Source organism: Salmo salar, chromosome 22, assembly GCF_965601325.2.
Source record: "Salmo salar chromosome 22, fSalSal1, whole genome shotgun sequence".
NCBI lineage: Eukaryota > Metazoa > Chordata > Actinopteri > Salmoniformes > Salmonidae > Salmo > Salmo salar.
Genome location: NC_138312.1, coordinates 35,139,132 through 35,156,084, shown reverse-complemented (window position 1 = coordinate 35,156,084; position 16,953 = coordinate 35,139,132). Strand labels below are relative to the sequence as shown.

Sequence of the window (16,953 nt, the reverse complement as noted above, 5' to 3'; positions counted from 1 at the left end):
CTCTCCACTGGGCAGACGGTGTAATTAAGAGAAAAGTAGCTATTTAGTGCCCTGTCTTTATGACAGTGTCTAGACCAGGCCAGCTCATTGACACATTCACTCAACAACATCACTAACACGCGCACACATGCACGCACACGCAAATGTGTTTTACTTTACATATAACCTATAGGTCATACATGGGTGAAAACCAATTCAACATTATAGCGCCTCTAATTATTTGCAGAGTTTTTCCTGAAAATAAGAGTAGTGGGCAATTAAGACACATGTAGCACCCTCATGTTCATGACAAATTGCGGCTCAGGTCTATAGTTTTACTATGTTACAAGCACTCCCAATATTTTAATCTGACATTTTACCTAGTTTTAGCCTATTGATTTGTGTGTAGACAAGGACTTTTGATTTGTATCAATTAGCCTACCAAGTTGAGTTCTGAGATAGAGCCTATACTTATTTTCCATGAATCTTAACATGAAATCTGAACGACTTGTCAGAGACACGTATAGGGTTTCACAACGTTTTATTGCTATACTGTGCTATTAAGGGCCTACTTAAGAAGTCAAGTAGCACGTAACTTGCAATGCTCTTCTACAAGCATTGAGGACTAGCCCAACTGATTCTGCAAAAGACCAAGCATTCTGCATGAATACACGAAGTATAATATTACGTTCTTGGTAGTTGATCTTTGAAATACAGACCTAGACCCAGTAAAAAATAATAATATAAAACTCTCAAAGATTGGCTTGATTTAAGAATCACTATTCGTTTATTTTTTATGTTACATTCTTTCACTTGATATAGGCCTATGCAACGTCATATCTTCATACTGCATAACATGTAAACGGAAAGCAACCAACAAAAAGCTCGCTATAGTCAAAGAGCTTGTAGCCATAGAGCTAAGTTATTTTTTCAGTTCTGGAAAATATAGTAATTAGGTTAAGTGGTAACATTTTATAAACAAATGAAATATATATACAGTCATATAGTCAAAGGAGATTAATTTGGGACCGATGATTCGTGTCGAAGTTCTTGGTTGCTGCAAAAATGTTTATATATCTGCATATCTATGAAGAAGAGTCTGTGCGGCTGTCCTCAAGTCGGTTTAGTTTGTAGCAAAATCATTTTCACAAAGAAAGGATAATGAAGTAATAAAGAGATAAAAGAGAGAAATGTCACTGGAAAGACAGAATTTCACAAGTGAACCGAAATAGGCTATAATCAAACAAAAAGAAATACTGATGTCGTACTTGCCATTACAATGTTTCACATTTTTGGCCAAATGTGACAAACGCGTAAATATACATCTTTCATTGGAAAAAATGGAATAGTTTACCTTCATTGCTCTGCTATTCTCAGAGATACATTTCTCTGAGGTCTTGTTTTATGCTGGTTCTTGTTATTGGTTCAACAAACAAGGAAACGTAAAACATATTGATAACTGATTTTCTTTCCAGTCCCAGCGTTTCCATGAATGACCTAACACTTGTTTTTGGCTAGTCGACTCCGGCCTTGTCCTCCAAAGGCAATTCAGTTTTAGAGATGATAATATTGATGATTATTTCTCACCAAAGCTACCAGTTTAGAGTTTAGTTCACAATAAGGGATTTCCAGAAAAATACTGCAGCCGATCTCGGCTTAATTTCTTTTCTTTCATTCGGCGGTTCTGGAACCAGATTTTGACCTGACGGTCAGTGAGGTTTAGCATTCTGGAGAGCTGCAGGCGTTTCTCCTTGTTGATATAAACATTAAAGAAGAACTCTCTTTCCAGTTCCCGAATCTGGAACTTCGTGTAAGGACACCTCTTCTTCCTCGTGCGTGGTGTACCTTAGAGCAATATAAAACAAATAATCAGAAGAACGTAAGGTCGAGTGTATTCAACATGTAGGCCTACACTTTTTTCAAATAAAACAAGCATTAAGATACACGCTGAAACGTATGGGGATTCAGAACGTAGGTATGTTAAGTTTGATAAAATGTAAGTGTCCTAAACACGTAGCCTACCCTCAAGCCTGCACATTCATTTTCTTTCTCTGTATCCTTAAATCCATGGCCATCAGTGCCATCCTCTTGTAACATACAACTATAATCAGCCATCTCTGTGAAAAATCTCTTGACGAGTTTTGTAACGCTATTCACGAAACGACAAAGACATTGCACTTCATCACCTCACTACCTACCTTAATATATATATATGGCTATCATGGAAAATAGGAACCTTCCTTTCATATCATAATGCGATCATTTATAGCGAATTAACACTGGATACCTAGATAGCATTTCTTGGCATCAAATAGGTGGGATATAATTATAGGCTAGAGACAAATTCTTCCATGCCACTATGGGGGCGCTTGGGCCTACGGACTGTGAGCCGCTGTTTATTAGTCTCAAATGAATATGAGTGAATTATATCGAGGCTATTTGCTCATTGGTTTATCATATTCTACATGGACTATAACAAAACCGAACGAGTTTGTTGGTGATTTACAGAATAGCCTAGACTAAGATCTCAACGCTTGGAAGATTTAAATCATTGATTAGTCTACAAACTAAAATACTAGGCTATCCTACTTGCACGGTTACCAATACAGATGCACGTTTTGAGAAGAGCATAGGTCCCAAAGAAACAAAACATTATGATTATCACAACTATTATTAGGCTTGTATTTTTTACATGCAATCTCGATCGAACATATAGGCTAGCTGCTGTTAATGCGTAAAACAACCTGTCCAGAATAACAACACAGTAGCATTTCTGCATTTTACAGGAGGCTGCTGAGAAGGGGACAAAATCAAAGGACGCCCAAAAGCAGTGTTCTGCTCAATTGCTTTTTACCCTCGACAACTTGGTGAAACATCGCCCAGCGCAAGTTCATGATCAAAGTTAGCGTTTGTCACAATAGCGGGCTCTTAAAATTTCACAGACTGGGAGAGCTGCTGCCTGCTGCCTGTGTGTAACGTATCGTTTTTTTCAAAGCGCTGTCCCATCGTAAAAAAATTCTTGTTGGAAGAAAGAGCTTTGTAGGTTATAATAAAATCCTTTGAATGCTTATAAAACTCCACATAAAATCAGACCGACAAAAATACCGGGCTAGTCCCTTAACCTTTTTTTACAGCTTCGGTACCTACTCGAGTGGCTTGTTTTGTTGGCGCTGTCGTCTTTCTTGCCCGATGAAGAAGCACAAGAACCAGAATGAACGTTTTCCTCTTCATCCTCTGGGTCTTTCTCAGGGTCTGTGGCGCTGTGGAGGAGGGCGGCAGGCGGCTGGGACGCCGAATCCAGTTTACTGGATTCGCCGTTCTGAGTACAGTTGTCTGTCGAGCTGTTTTCCGTCCCATTGTGTGTGCTTTCGAAAAAGCGGTCAAAGCCCTGGGGTAGAACGTGGTTTTTCCCCACACCCGAATAAAAGCCCGTGGATAGGTGGTTGGAGCTTGGGTGGTTGTGGTGATGATGGTGATGACTGTATACACTTTCGTTTTTCATCAGCATTTCTGTCATGGTGGACGATGGCGGAAGGCAGTCCCTATGTACCAGTTCCTCCCCAGAGTAGCACGACGCATAGTTCCCTCTATGGTGCCACTTAGTTGAGGGGTCCAAACCGTAAGAAACGTCCCGAACCGGTTGCACTTGGGAGAGGTTCGTGGAGTAAGGGTAGGTGATTTGCCGAGACGGGGCCTGTGGCAGGAACGAAGAGACAGCAGAAAATTCGGGGACGTAATATGTGCAGCTGGGGAGGTAAAGGTTGGACGCACAGCTCGCTCTGTCTCCGAACTCGGAAGTCCTGTCTTTTCGCGTCTGTGAGCAGAAGTTTCCCAGATTAACCGAGTTAAACATCTTTCACCCCGTTCTCTTGCACTATAGATAGATGTTTTGGATTCGAACTGCAGAAGCAGAACATTTGGGAAGGCGAGATGACGTGCTATCCGTCTAAGTCGCCCCAAGACACGTGATTGAAAGTAGATATTGTCATATATCAATTTGGAACACTTACATGTGTAGGAGTGGTTCACTTAGGTAAGATACAGAAGGTTCAAACGATTGGTTTTCCAACACCGCATGAGTATTATAAAAATCAATATCAGGTATCTTACCATTTTTTTCTTTAGTCTCTAAACGATATAATCAAAATATGAATACCGTATAGTACACGCGCAATGCAATGCATAGCAAAATAATAACAGGTACGGGTTTTTGATTATAATAACAATGATGATTAATGTTATTATTATTATGGTTATTATGGTTATTATTATTATGAGGCCATGTGAATGTCAGCTATAAAGGGTATTTTGCAAGCCCTTAGTGAATTTCGACCATGTGAGCATGCAGTGTTTGAGATTACCCCTTTCTCCAATTTATTTTCCTATCAATGAAAGACCTCTATTAATCCTCCATCCTATCAAAAAAACCCTTGAGGTGAATATTGAACATATTCTACAAACTCTTGAATTATTACAAATAATGATGATAACACTTAGAATTTCTTACAGTCGTCTTTTGTGAATGAATTTGCATGAAGGCCCAACTTCCATATAACCTGTTATTTCAGCAAATAAAAGATAGATCAAATGTTCATTATCATGTAGTCTGATGGTTTAGTTTATATGTTATGAATTACAAGTAAACCTGCTGTAATAACTGGTTTAAAGATCTCGTTAAGAACCCAATTTTAACGCGGGTCATTGCTCTACCCCCATAACCAAGATCACGGAAAGAAAGAAACATGAATGTACATTTGCATCGAAATTATGAATATATTTTTTGTTAGGCCAGTGTCTGGCGACGTGATGGAAACAAGGAAGTCAGAGAGCAAAAACATAGTTATTGAGTTTATAACCTGTGTGTGTGTGTGTGTGTGTGTGTGTGTGTGTGTGTGTGTGTGTGGTGTGTGTGTGTGTGTGTGTGTGTGGTGTGTGTGTGTGTGTGTGTGTGGGGACCCATGCTTTTCCCGACATGAATATGTTTAGACATTAACCCGGCTTTACATATGTAGATTTTAGCTTATATGCCTACTCGTCGGGATTTATATATGTTTGACAAATTTTCAAACCACTTAATATCATTATATTTGTATATTGGCCATCTATTTATGGGATACATGCTCGGTCTGTAACATTTCACTCATTTGAATGTATTATTTCATTTATATTCCAGATAAATCCAAATATAAATATGGCTTTACCATAACATTTCCCTACACGTGTTCGATGGCCCTACGTTTGCACTTTGCCCGTTGGGAATAGGCTAAAAAGGGAGAAGGCCTATACATAAAAGGAATGCAAGCTCTCTATAGCACATTAGTTTTCTTCCATGCATTTTTCCATCAACCAGAACCCGGGATGACAAGCCATTATGCATATTCGAAAACAAAAGTTTTCCATCACTGACAAGGACCAAATAGTTTCATTGAACTAGAAGTGAGGAAAAGCGCTCAATAAATAATGTTAATATATAATAGTGTTCAATATATAATACCAGACTTCTTACAGAAAGTGCTAAAGCTGCATTCCGGCTGCTATTTATTTAAGATAGTTCAGCGTTATGCTGTGCGGACAAATAAATACTGCATCTTTTGAGATTCTTGCGGCAGGCGGCAGGTAGCCTAGTGCTGAGACCGTTGGACTAGTAAACGAAAGGTTTCAAGATCAAATCCCCGAGCTGACAAGGTGCAAACCTGTCATTCTGCCCCTGAACAAGGCAGATAACCCACAGTTCCTAGGCCGTCATTGAAAATAAGAAATTGTTCTTAACTGACTTGCCTAGTTAAATGAAGGTAAATGAAATAAAAAATGCAGGAACATGTTCAGGGCCTGAGGTCGAGGCGCAAGAAGCCTGCAATCAAGTACAAAGAGATCCGACAGCTATCCAGACACAGCACTTGAATTTGACCACCAAAATCCTGAAAGCAACCACCATAAAAGACGGAAGAGCTGCAGTAAATAGGCTTTTCTTCACCTCTTTGGCTAGCAGGCTTTTGTTGAAAGGAGCGTAGTTTACATAGATTTGTGCCATTTTAATTCCATGCATCTCGACCACAATCACAAAATATAGCATACCTGAAACAGACATTTACAAGAAGACTATACATCATTGTGTTTACTTACTGTGTTAAATATTTCATAGGCTACATGCATGGCATTCCAAAGCTGTTGAAATTCAAGAAAAGATAGGTGCGATGTGTGCACAATATAATGTTAGCAATAGTGTTTGCTTTGAAATATATCTGTATATCTCTAGTCACATTCAGCAAAAGATAAGATTGAATCTCGGTACGCATAAACTGCACCCGGAGAGCAGTAGAACTAATAAACAAATAGCCTGCCATAAAAATTGTATTCTCTTCCTGGGACAGCCGGCCGTGTATGGCCATTAAGTGCTCTCTTCCATACTGCAGGGATGCCAAGTGCACTATACAGTGTTCATTTGAACATACTGGCTATACTGTTTCTTTTCGGCACAATATAAATTCTTTCTACAGATTATTTCTCAATACAGACTAGCATGTAGCCTATAGCATCTGAATGTGAGTGGCTACATTGCTTTCACGAAGGCTTGCGTGCACTTGGAAAGCTAGGTTAGCTCAAGCCTGCTCGCAATAGGACACTGACATAAAACAAATCGAGATGTTCCTTCGACCTGAATTAAGATATTTGTCCTAAAACTGTCTTCAACAGTTTAATATTGTGTGTAGCAAATATAATCTCGATGAGGGTAGCCTAATATCCCTAAAAGCGTCAATTGTCTCTAAAGTCATGAGACTTGAACACGAGCTTTTTTGTAAATATTTGCCATTCTCTGCTTGAAAACAACACTTGTTGGGGAGAATACTTGACAAAGTGTCTGTCCGCGAAATCCACGTAAGGCCTCACCACCCTTTATAGTAAACTAACAAGACTATAGACCTTGAGTATTTTTAATCCAAAGAGAAATCATGAAAATAGAGACCAAAGGGAGAATAGAATAGGCTATATTTTCTCTCAAGACAGTGGTCAAGTTAGCTCCATCAAATGTCTACACCCACATAAATTCGAGCTGAAACAAGCGCTCAATGTGGCGAGCGCGTGAAATAACATGATTGTCCCCCCATGGCCCAGATCATTTTAATTGGATGTAAACCAACCTATTAAATTCGGTTGTATGAGCTGTGAAGAGTTTCAAGCATCAGCAAAAAAGGCCATGGTTACACTGAGGTCCTGGCAAAAGCAACGAGCCACAGCGACTGAGAATGGGAAACGGGTTTTAACACATAGGCACTTACGTGAAGATACCATAAGTTGATTGTGCAGTAGGCCGAAGCACACAACAGTAGGCCTTGGTTGTGCAAGTTTTGTTTGGCAAACCATTATTGAAGAAGAGAGGATTTATCATGTGATAGCCTATTGATTATGGAAATTAGCCATATAGATGATAGGCTATAAACATAGGCTACAATATATAGCCTAAAACAATGATAAACAATGAATAAAATACTTTACGATAAAGTACCCAACGTTAAATGTGTGGATTGTTCTGTCTCGTTATTGGTGGGATAATTTATGGAGAGGGTAGCCCACTCATGGATATAACAAACCAAAATGAGCTATGAAAAAATATTTTGGAGGGTTAGCTGAGGTATGGTCTAACCCAGGGACAGTCAGCGTTGTAAGAATATCGCTCCTCGAACGAGCTATATTTATTATATGCTTGTGTGAGCAATAAACACCAAAACCGCGACAACATATAATAACGATTTTTTTCTTCTTCATTCATTGTTTATTCATAGCCCGTCTGTCACTTCCAATAGGGTCTAATATAAAAATGAAGGGATGTGGTTTGATTTTGGTGGACAATATTCTCCACCTTGTGGCAGAGTAATTTGTAGGCGTATGGTTTAGAATTTAGTGTTATTTCAATGAGTGCATTTTTGCATTATACGAAGAAGAAAAAAACGAATAGGCTGCAATTTACAGATGTATTTGTGAGAACTGTCTGTCATTTGTGTGTCGAATCTGCACGACTGGCGTGAACAAGCCATCATCTCTTATGACAAATAGGAAACGGGCATAAACAAAGAGAAAACCCTGTGCGCAGCAATGTGTCTAGATGCTGTCAGGAAAAACTAGTATCAACAAACACTGAAAAGGTTATAATTAAACTTAAGGTCGGTTGCCTATCTTCCCTAGTGTGCGGCTTTTACACTGGTTTTTAAATATGGAAATAGCATCTGTCGTTACCAAATACTCATTTTGTTACGATCCCAAAAGCAGCAACAAGTTAATATAGCCTACTGTTACCAAAGCTGTGGTTAATTGTGTTTCCTCTGTCTTAAATAAGCTACATACAAATTCATGAAAACATTTGAGTAGGACACAGCTTTTTTCTTAAAACACACAAAGAAACCATTACAAATACTTATAAAGTGGGTCCATAAGCGCTAAGCAATGTTCGAGTTAGCCATGATAGGCCTATCAAAAGTTGACGATTAAAGCCAATCATAAAGCCTATTTTTTTTAATACTGTATATATATTTGCAATATCTGCATTGTATAGATTAGGAATATAACGGATTGATTATTCAAATAACATACGTTGGAGCATGAATACGCCGAATTGTGGCATTATTTTCAATCCTAATATAGCCCAAATTAGCCTATGTTACCGTATTTAGAAAAGACTCAACATTCATCCAAGTGTCTAGATTTCGTTTGTACCTCCATGTGCAGGAACAAACGCAACGATTGTGCAGTAGGCCTAATGATAAAAATCAACTTGTCAAAAACAGTAACATTTCAGACAAAACTCGTCAAGGTGATTAGGTCTCAACAACGTTGAAAACGAATTAGATTATTCAAAACGACCTAACAAAACACACTTGTCTTGGTTCAAACCAAAATACACCGACATGCAGTAGTGTCACATGGTAATATCACATTGAGCCAACAACAAACAAATATTGATCAAATTGAATATTAAACGGACATCCAGTGGAAAGCATACCCCCTCAAAACAACAACCTATAACCTAAATAGCTATAAAAGTACTATATACCACCACTATATTGTCACTACGACAAACAATAATAAGCCAATGAGGCCCACATGTCTTTATCGTTCAGACTACATGTGCCATGTCCCGTGGAGCTCTCAAACGCATTATGGGCATGCAAGTGATTCACCAAGGCGTCATCAGTCAATTCCGTTATCTCGCTGAGATTCAACTGGAAATGGTCCAATATTAGGTTTATGATGATCCAGTTGGTTTGAACATGGTGCCTGCAAGATCAGGAATGAGTAGATCTATATTTGATTCCCGCATGGCCAACATACTTAGCCTAACATACTTAGCCTACCGTACTATTATATTTTGAATGATGGTTTCCATCAAAAACGCTAATTTAATTTGTATTAATTTACTGAACTGCCCTAGTTTCAATTGAATTGAAGCCAAATCGTGTCTATTTGTTCGTCCCATAGGCTATTTGACGAGAGGCGTCATAAACGTCATGAATTGAGAATTATCCTTCATATATTTGTATGGAGTTTGGATAACAAGTCATGTGGTCGATATCCCAGGACCAGCCAATGTCTCCATTTTGCATGGACATACTCTTTAATCAACTGATAGAATGACAATATCAGTGCGTACCAATGCACGACTCAGGATGACCACAAGTAAGCCTACATTGTAATGCATCATTGACTTTGATAATGTTCTGACGAAACGTATAAAATCACCTGCTACCTTTTGTGAAAATAAACATGAACCTAAGTAACCACAAATGTGTGAATTTATTCATAAAAAAATGGAAAATAGCGTGGCTCAGATTATGCGTACTACTATGCTAGCGCAAATCAAAAGGTAGTCTATTCCCGATTCTATAGTATTAATAAATGGCATAACATTGCTTAGTAATAGCCTGGGTTAAAATCACGACATGTCCAAAATACACGATGAACTTTCGCTGACTTGAGACATTTGGCATTTGACTATCTAAGACCAGACAAAAAACGCGGTAAAACTTTTTTCTTAAGTATCTAAAAGGTAAAGTAGATTTATGAGAGAGGAAATAGAATCTGTATTTTCTTACCGAATATCCGTCTTTGTTTCCTACAGGATTCGGTAGCGCTTAAGCATTGGGCCCCTAATTGAGCCTCTCTCTTTATGATGTTTAATTTCCTTTCCAACTCTAGACACTGCTGCCTTCAGATCTAGCGGAGACTGCCGCTTTTGAAGTTGGCATTCCGATCACTTTGGATATATTACATGTTCTATTCTTGTTGAGAAACAATTTACTCTCTCAAAACGTGCCCTGGAACCTTTCCTCTGCCGTCCCTCTCTATCCACCTAAGTTGTAAGTCTTTCTTTATACTCAACGAGAACTTTAAAATAAAATACAACCACCATATAGCTACGACTTTAAAGAACAGTTTTCCCCCCCTCTTTTTTTAACCGGTCTTTCTTGCCCTTTTCCCAAAACATTTGCGATGGACAGTGGAGCCCCATATAAGGAGCTTACTAACTTGACCTTCAATTTGTATGTGGGTTCCCGCCCACATAGACGGCAGGAAACACTGGGACGATGTGCCGCACCGTCCTCTGGGGCAGATGTGTGGAAACCTTGAACATCAAAACACTGCCATTTGTATGATGCACTCATGTGGAAACAAATGTTTCTTTGATATCCACCTCTGAAATAGTTTTGTGTATGGCATTTTTAAGTAAGCATATAGGTCTTCATACAGTAGGTAGACCTGTAGCCTACAGGCAAATATGACGAAGGATTATGTCGCAAGGCCTAGTACATGCATACTGAACAGCCCAACAAGATTCCAAATACAGTATAGTGATGACTATGACTCTAAACAATACTCAGGTGATGCGTTTTAGTTATCAAGACATTATGGAGATTAATTAGGCAATTTAATAACAGGCCTACTTTGAATCTAAGAATAGACAAAATGTGTGCGTAAAACTTAAACCTATCTGATAAGCGTGTATAAAAGTCAAAATTCTTAGCGTGCGTAAAGGTCGGAATTCTATGAGGAGACGCACATGATATGGTATGTCTAAACAGCTATATCGCAAAAATAATAGACAGACAAAGGGCGTGCATAAAACCTACTTTGAATTTAAGAAAAGATAAAAGGTGTGTGTAAAACCTAGACCTATCATATAAGCGTGCAATATCGCCAAAATAAATAATAGACAAAAGGTGTGCGTAAAACCTTCTTTGAATCTAAAAATATCAAACATATCAACACGGCCATATGTCGAAACATAATCACCTTAAAAGTAGCTTATATTGTTGAAGCGGTGCCGAACCAATGCGCGGTTAGTCTTACTGAAATGAATCGAGGTGGTAGGCTTATATGCCTTGTTTGGACGATGCATTTCGATTTTGGGGGGAGGGGGGGGGGCAGAATCTAAGCAAAATGTGAATGAAGACTATAACTAGGACGACAAAAAAAGCATGCAAATACATTTTTTTTAAACAATTTCTAAAGAATGTAGGGCCTAATCTTAATTTGGCATAGGCCACCTTTTTGTTTTACCATGCTCCCATATTATACTGGGGTGTATAAATTCACATGCATATTCCAATTCAGTTGTTGTTTACATTATATCTGTGAAAATACAAATGTAAAAAAAATTACAATAAAAAGAAGACTATCTCGGAAAATGTCAACATTTAAATTCCTTCCATTGGAAGAGTGTTAATAACAGACACCAACATCTGCCGAGATAGTTTATACAAACGGATACAACTAAAATAGTTTTAGATTAGTTTGTTTGTTTTAATTGTATTTAAACACTTGGGTTTTGAAACAAAACCGCAATTCATTTGTTGTCACTGAAGAAGGTGGGATAACAACACCTTCGTCTGAGGTTTGGATATGAAGTGTAATTCAATATTATGTTAGATTCGTTGTTCAGATATCACTGATATATTGTTCACAAAGCCATATTTGAAGATCTATCCGTTGCTTCATAGAGAATTGTGATACGTGTCTGTAAATAAGCAGCACAGGCTCCAAATATGACCTTGACACCGATTTCCCGAATTTAGCGGGGAAAATCCGAAGACCTTAGCTATGTAGGCTACAACTATGGTTTGACACTCGTTAAATAGTGCTATGACAATAAAAGACACAGTGAATACGCCAGGCTAAATTGTGTAGCCTCTCTTTCTTCTCTCTCTTTATTTCCCGCTTACGAGCACACGCACGCACACACGCACGCACGCGCAAACAAACAAACAAACAAACAATGGTGTCTGAACTTGGCAATTGGCTTTGGAAGTGAAAAGCAAATGGTGGAAGAAGGGGCAAGAATGAAGGAAACTTCCTCTTTAAGAATACAACGTATCCAGAAGCATTTTCCAGTGATTAATCTAGACCCACAGGTTAGTCAATATAAATGTACATTATCGTAAGCAAAATAAAGGCACATGGACCTATAATCAGTCCTCGTGTTTCTTAAAAAATCCAAAAGCAGGCAATTAATCTCTACTTGGTTTGATAAAACTATTGTGTTTCATTAGAAACTAACATTTTTGTGTATTGATTATAGAAAACATTATTGGTATTAACAGTGTAATACTCATGCTTATAGTCTACTGTTTATAATGTAGGTATATCATGTCATTTTAGATTTTATCAAGGCATTGTTATTAGCTTAAGCATGGATAACGACTACACATAATCCGTCGAACAGTATTTGCATATGCTGCTTGGCATAGGCTATTATATAATTTCATTAAGTTGTAAATAGATCAACTCGAAAGAAGAAAACTGAGGGGAGTAGCCTATTAAATAGTCGTTATCAGTTGGGAAACGTAACAGCAAAAAAATAAACACACTTTCTTCACATTAAGGTATGCCATTGCTTTTTTATCCTGAAATTCCAGACACGTAGGCCTATAATAACTCGTCTAAAGATGAGTGATCTGACTATAGGCAAATACTGAAGCGCTCAAATGTTACATCCCGTAGTTTGTCGATCAAGATGCTGAATGAACACAATAACACTTTTTGGAAAACCTCTAATTGTTTTCGCTTACAGCACAGTTCAAAAGGCATAACAGAAAACGGCAAAATGTATGTATTTTGGTTTTACACACAACCTCACGCGTAAAAGAGTGATATTCACTTCTTGTAACTATCCTATAACTTTTCTATTTGTCTATCCCTGGACCGAGGTCAATTTAATATTTATGTTAGGCCTACGCTTCACCTAATCAATCAATTATGACATTTACATGGAAAATAGAAAAATCTACTTGAAATACACATTCTCTCAATAGACTAAAGTAAGGAAAAACAATGTCATAAATGGTCACATAAAATTTCATACAAATCTGGTAAAACCATCCAAAAATATGGAAAACATTTATTAAGTTCACATTCGTGGCGTAATTAATACCGGAAGAAGGCTATCCTATGTATGCATATCTAACATTAAGAAGGAAATGACATGCCCTTATTCTCTCTCTCTTTCTCGCTCTCACTCTCTCTCTCTCTCTGTGTGTGTGTGTGTGTGTGTGTGTGTGTGTGTGTGTGTGTGTGTGTGTGTGTGTGTGTGTGTGTGTGTGTGTGTGTGTGTGTGTGTGAGAGAGAGAGAAAGAGTGTGTCCTTATCAGAGTGCTGGTGTTGTTATCATAGAGCTCTCTCCATTTTGACGACGTTTTTTGAGACTCTTGGCCTTTTCTATCCTATCTTTTGTAAATATATATAATTATAGTTCAAAACAGTACACTCAACTCTAAAACTAAAATGCGCACAACGTTCTTGAGGCCAAATTGCGATTTAGGTTCTTTTGGATGTGACACAACGCTATGGAGCGCAGAGACTCACAAACAGAATCTCCCAGCCGATCTCTCTCCGCAGAGGGAGGCCTTGGTCCCACATTCAAGGTCTGCGTCAACGTAGACAGCTCTGACCTTTGAGCTTCACAGACAAGCCGCCATAAAAGAGCCTGCAGACCGTCTCAAAGTCAAAACTAGCTGTTGGTTATCCAATATGATATATGTCATACACTTGCATCTGTATTTTCAATATACATGATACATTCAGCAGCTCCACTTGGACGTACCAGATGCAAAGGGAGGTTAAGTCTATACAGACACATTTGACCAAAAGGTTTAGGTGAAAAACGCATTCAGCGTCTCCGTGCATATGGGAAGATATCATTTTACTGCATTAATAATTAGAATAAGACATTGTGACTAGCCTACTTGATAAAATGTAACCGTGAGAATAAATCTAAATTCCACACGACTTGTTGTTTGACAGCAAGAACATGAGTATAATCAGTGCAGACACATAGCTCTGTATAAAGAGTAATGTCTACCACTGGTGACTCTTCTCCCCCCGCTAAACATGCATGGTCAAAACTAGTGAATATTACCTTTAAGTGCAGCCTAATTCACTTCTCGTTTCTTTTTCGCAGACATACAATATCTAGGTTAGATTTAAGAACCGATTACGATAGGCTAAAATCCAAATAATTAGCTAAATCTCAAAAAGGCTTTTAAATACATGTTTTTTAACGCAGATATATGGGCAAGACAAGACATTTGGATAATGCTTAAATTATTTGTAAAAGGAATTTACGCTAGAGAGCCTTAGGCTAGAGTATGCCTTTAGCATACTCGATGAGTTGATCTAAGATTAATTGTATTTACTAAAGTTAAAAGTGGTTGAAATGAACACTATACTATGTTTTCGCTAAACCCAATGTCAAGTTGAATAGAGGTAGCCTATGTGTGATCAGAGGCAGGCCTACGTGTGAATGTGGGAATCTGAAAGCATTTCTAGAAATAAAGCTTTAAGTTAACTCAAGTTCACTGCGAGAAATCCAGTTATGTAAAAGCATGAATATGATGGAATAAGCTTTTTATTCTGAACACAAAGTGGTAGTTGCTATTGATGTTTTTGGTCTCTGGAACCGTAACACGGCCCGATCCAGTGGTTCTAAACCTGCGCTGAGAAACAAATGTTTTCACAACTTAAAGTTCCTCTCATTAAACCAAATCTATTTAGCAAAGTGTATGGTTGAAGATAAATGACAAATTAAAGAGCAAAGCAAAACAAAGACTGATGCGTTCCTAACAAAAATATCGTAATGTTACAATTTCCGATAATCGGCCTATATTGCTGAACCATACTGTTATGCGGATGTGCAAGCGGCGGGAAAAGTGTTACACAGCAAATATATTATTTTATTGCATCCTCTTCGCAGCCTTGTAAAAGCATAGCTTGCTACGGCCAGCTTGTTTAAAAAGGGAAACATAACTGGATTCATTGCTATCAGCTCTCTTACCACTATACCTTATACAATTATTTGCTTGAAATGAGTGGCTGAGAATCAAAAAGGCGTCAGGCTACTTCTGTTAGTGCCCCTCGGGTAAGGTGAATGCGTTTGCAATATTATGTTGGTTGTTAGGATACACAGAATGGCGTGTACTCTACATGTGCTTTATGTTTAGCCTACATGTACACAAAAACGTCTATAACCCCTCCACTTGTAGCAATATTGATGTTAATCATAACTCCAATTACACCGAACAAAAATATTAACGCAACTTGTAAAGTGCTTATCGCGTGTTTCATGAGCTGAAATAAAAGATCCCAGACATCCATAAGCACAAAATATTATTTCTCTCAAATTTTGTGCACAAATTTGTTTACATCCCAGTTAGTGAGCATTTTATCCTTTGTCAAGATAATCCATCCACCTGACAGGTGTGGCATATCAAGAAGTTGATTAAACAGCATGATCATTACACAGATGCACCTTGTGTTGGGAACAATAAAAGTCCACTCTAAAATGTGCAGTTTTGTCACACAACACAATGCCACAGATGTCTCAAGTTTTGAGGGAGCTGCAATTGGCATGCTGCCTGCAGGAATGTCCACCAGAGCTGTTGCCAGATAATTTAACATTCATTTCTTTACCATGTCATTTTAGAGCATTTGGCAGTATGTCCACCTGGCCTCACAACCGCAGACCACATGTATGGCGTCATATTTACCACTTTTTATAACATTAAAATATAGCCTACTTATAGCTTTCAATATGATAATGACTATAAGGATAATAGAAAATATGTAGCAGACAACAAGCAGTAATCATCAATGCATAGAAGGTAAGTGAATTTCAGTATTTGGTGACGTCAACCTTGTGAATTACGGTATGGACAGGCATAAGCTACGGACAACGAACAAAATTGCATTTTATCTATGGCAATTTGAATGAACAGAAATACCGTGACGAGATCCTGAGACCCATTGTGAGGCCCATTTGTTTTTAAAGGGATCTGTGACCAATAGATGCAGATCTGTATTCCCATTCATGTGAACTCAAGAGATTAGGGCCTAATTCATTTATTTCAATTGACTGATTTCCTTATATGAACTGTAACTCAGAGAAATCAGGATAATTACCTTAACAATATGATAATAATATAAAAGTTAACATATTTTAATAGACATAATAAACCGTACACATACATTGAAACATTCATGTAATTCATATTGGTATAGGGCAGGGCACACAATCGCCAATGTATTCTATACACTGGATATGATGTTACATAACAACACAGACAAAACGAAAATCTATCACATTGGACATTCTAAAATGCAGTTATCTACATTCTAATTTTTACAATTTAGCATATGCCTACTCGCAAGTGAGTTGATTACGTGGAGACAACAAACGGGTAACATATTGAATAATACTGAGATGGGAGAGAGAGAGAGAGAGAGAGAGAGAGAGAGAGAGAAGAGGAGAGAGAGGAGCACAAACAATTCAGGACATTTATACTGTATATTCATGAACGAAATTCCTATAGGGGAGAACTTATTCAAAATTCTTTGCAAACACTGTCACTTCGACAATAATACAGCTACTGACTACTTTCTATAAGAGTTAAATATAGCCTAGTTATAGCTTTCAATGTGATAATGACTATA

General features: G+C 38.0%; 1 protein-coding gene across 2 annotated transcripts; it reads right to left on the bottom strand.

The window, feature by feature from the left end:
* Nucleotides 1-743: 743 nt before the first annotated feature.
* On the bottom strand, nucleotides 744-10,466 carry LOC106583298 (homeobox protein Hox-C11a). 2 transcript variants are annotated; one of them, XM_014167336.3, is made up of 2 exons: nucleotides 3,127-4,427; nucleotides 744-1,824 (listed from the first exon to the last, which is right to left on the bottom strand). In XM_014167336.3, exons 1-2 carry the CDS (start codon nucleotides 3,830-3,832, stop codon nucleotides 1,592-1,594), a joined length of 939 nt encoding a protein of 312 aa, XP_014022811.1. In that variant the 5' UTR covers nucleotides 3,833-4,427; the 3' UTR covers nucleotides 744-1,591. The 2 variants fall into 2 exon arrangements, 1 of the variants encoding a protein (XP_014022811.1); XR_006761354.2 differs by lacking the exon at nucleotides 3,127-4,427 and adding an exon at nucleotides 10,065-10,466 and having other exon boundaries at nucleotides 1,714-1,824.
* Nucleotides 10,467-16,953: the final 6,487 nt, after the last annotated feature.

What these genes read in the sequence shown, in the direction of transcription:
- LOC106583298 (XM_014167336.3), bottom strand. Translation starts at nt 3,832, where the DNA reads ATGTTTAACTCGGTTAATCTGGGAAACTTCTGCTCACAGACGCGAAAA. An exon ending in CAACAAAACAAGCCACTCGA is followed by an intron (nt 1,825 to 3,126) that starts GTAGGTACCGAA and finishes TATTGCTCTAAG; the next exon opens with GTACACCACGCACGAGGAAG.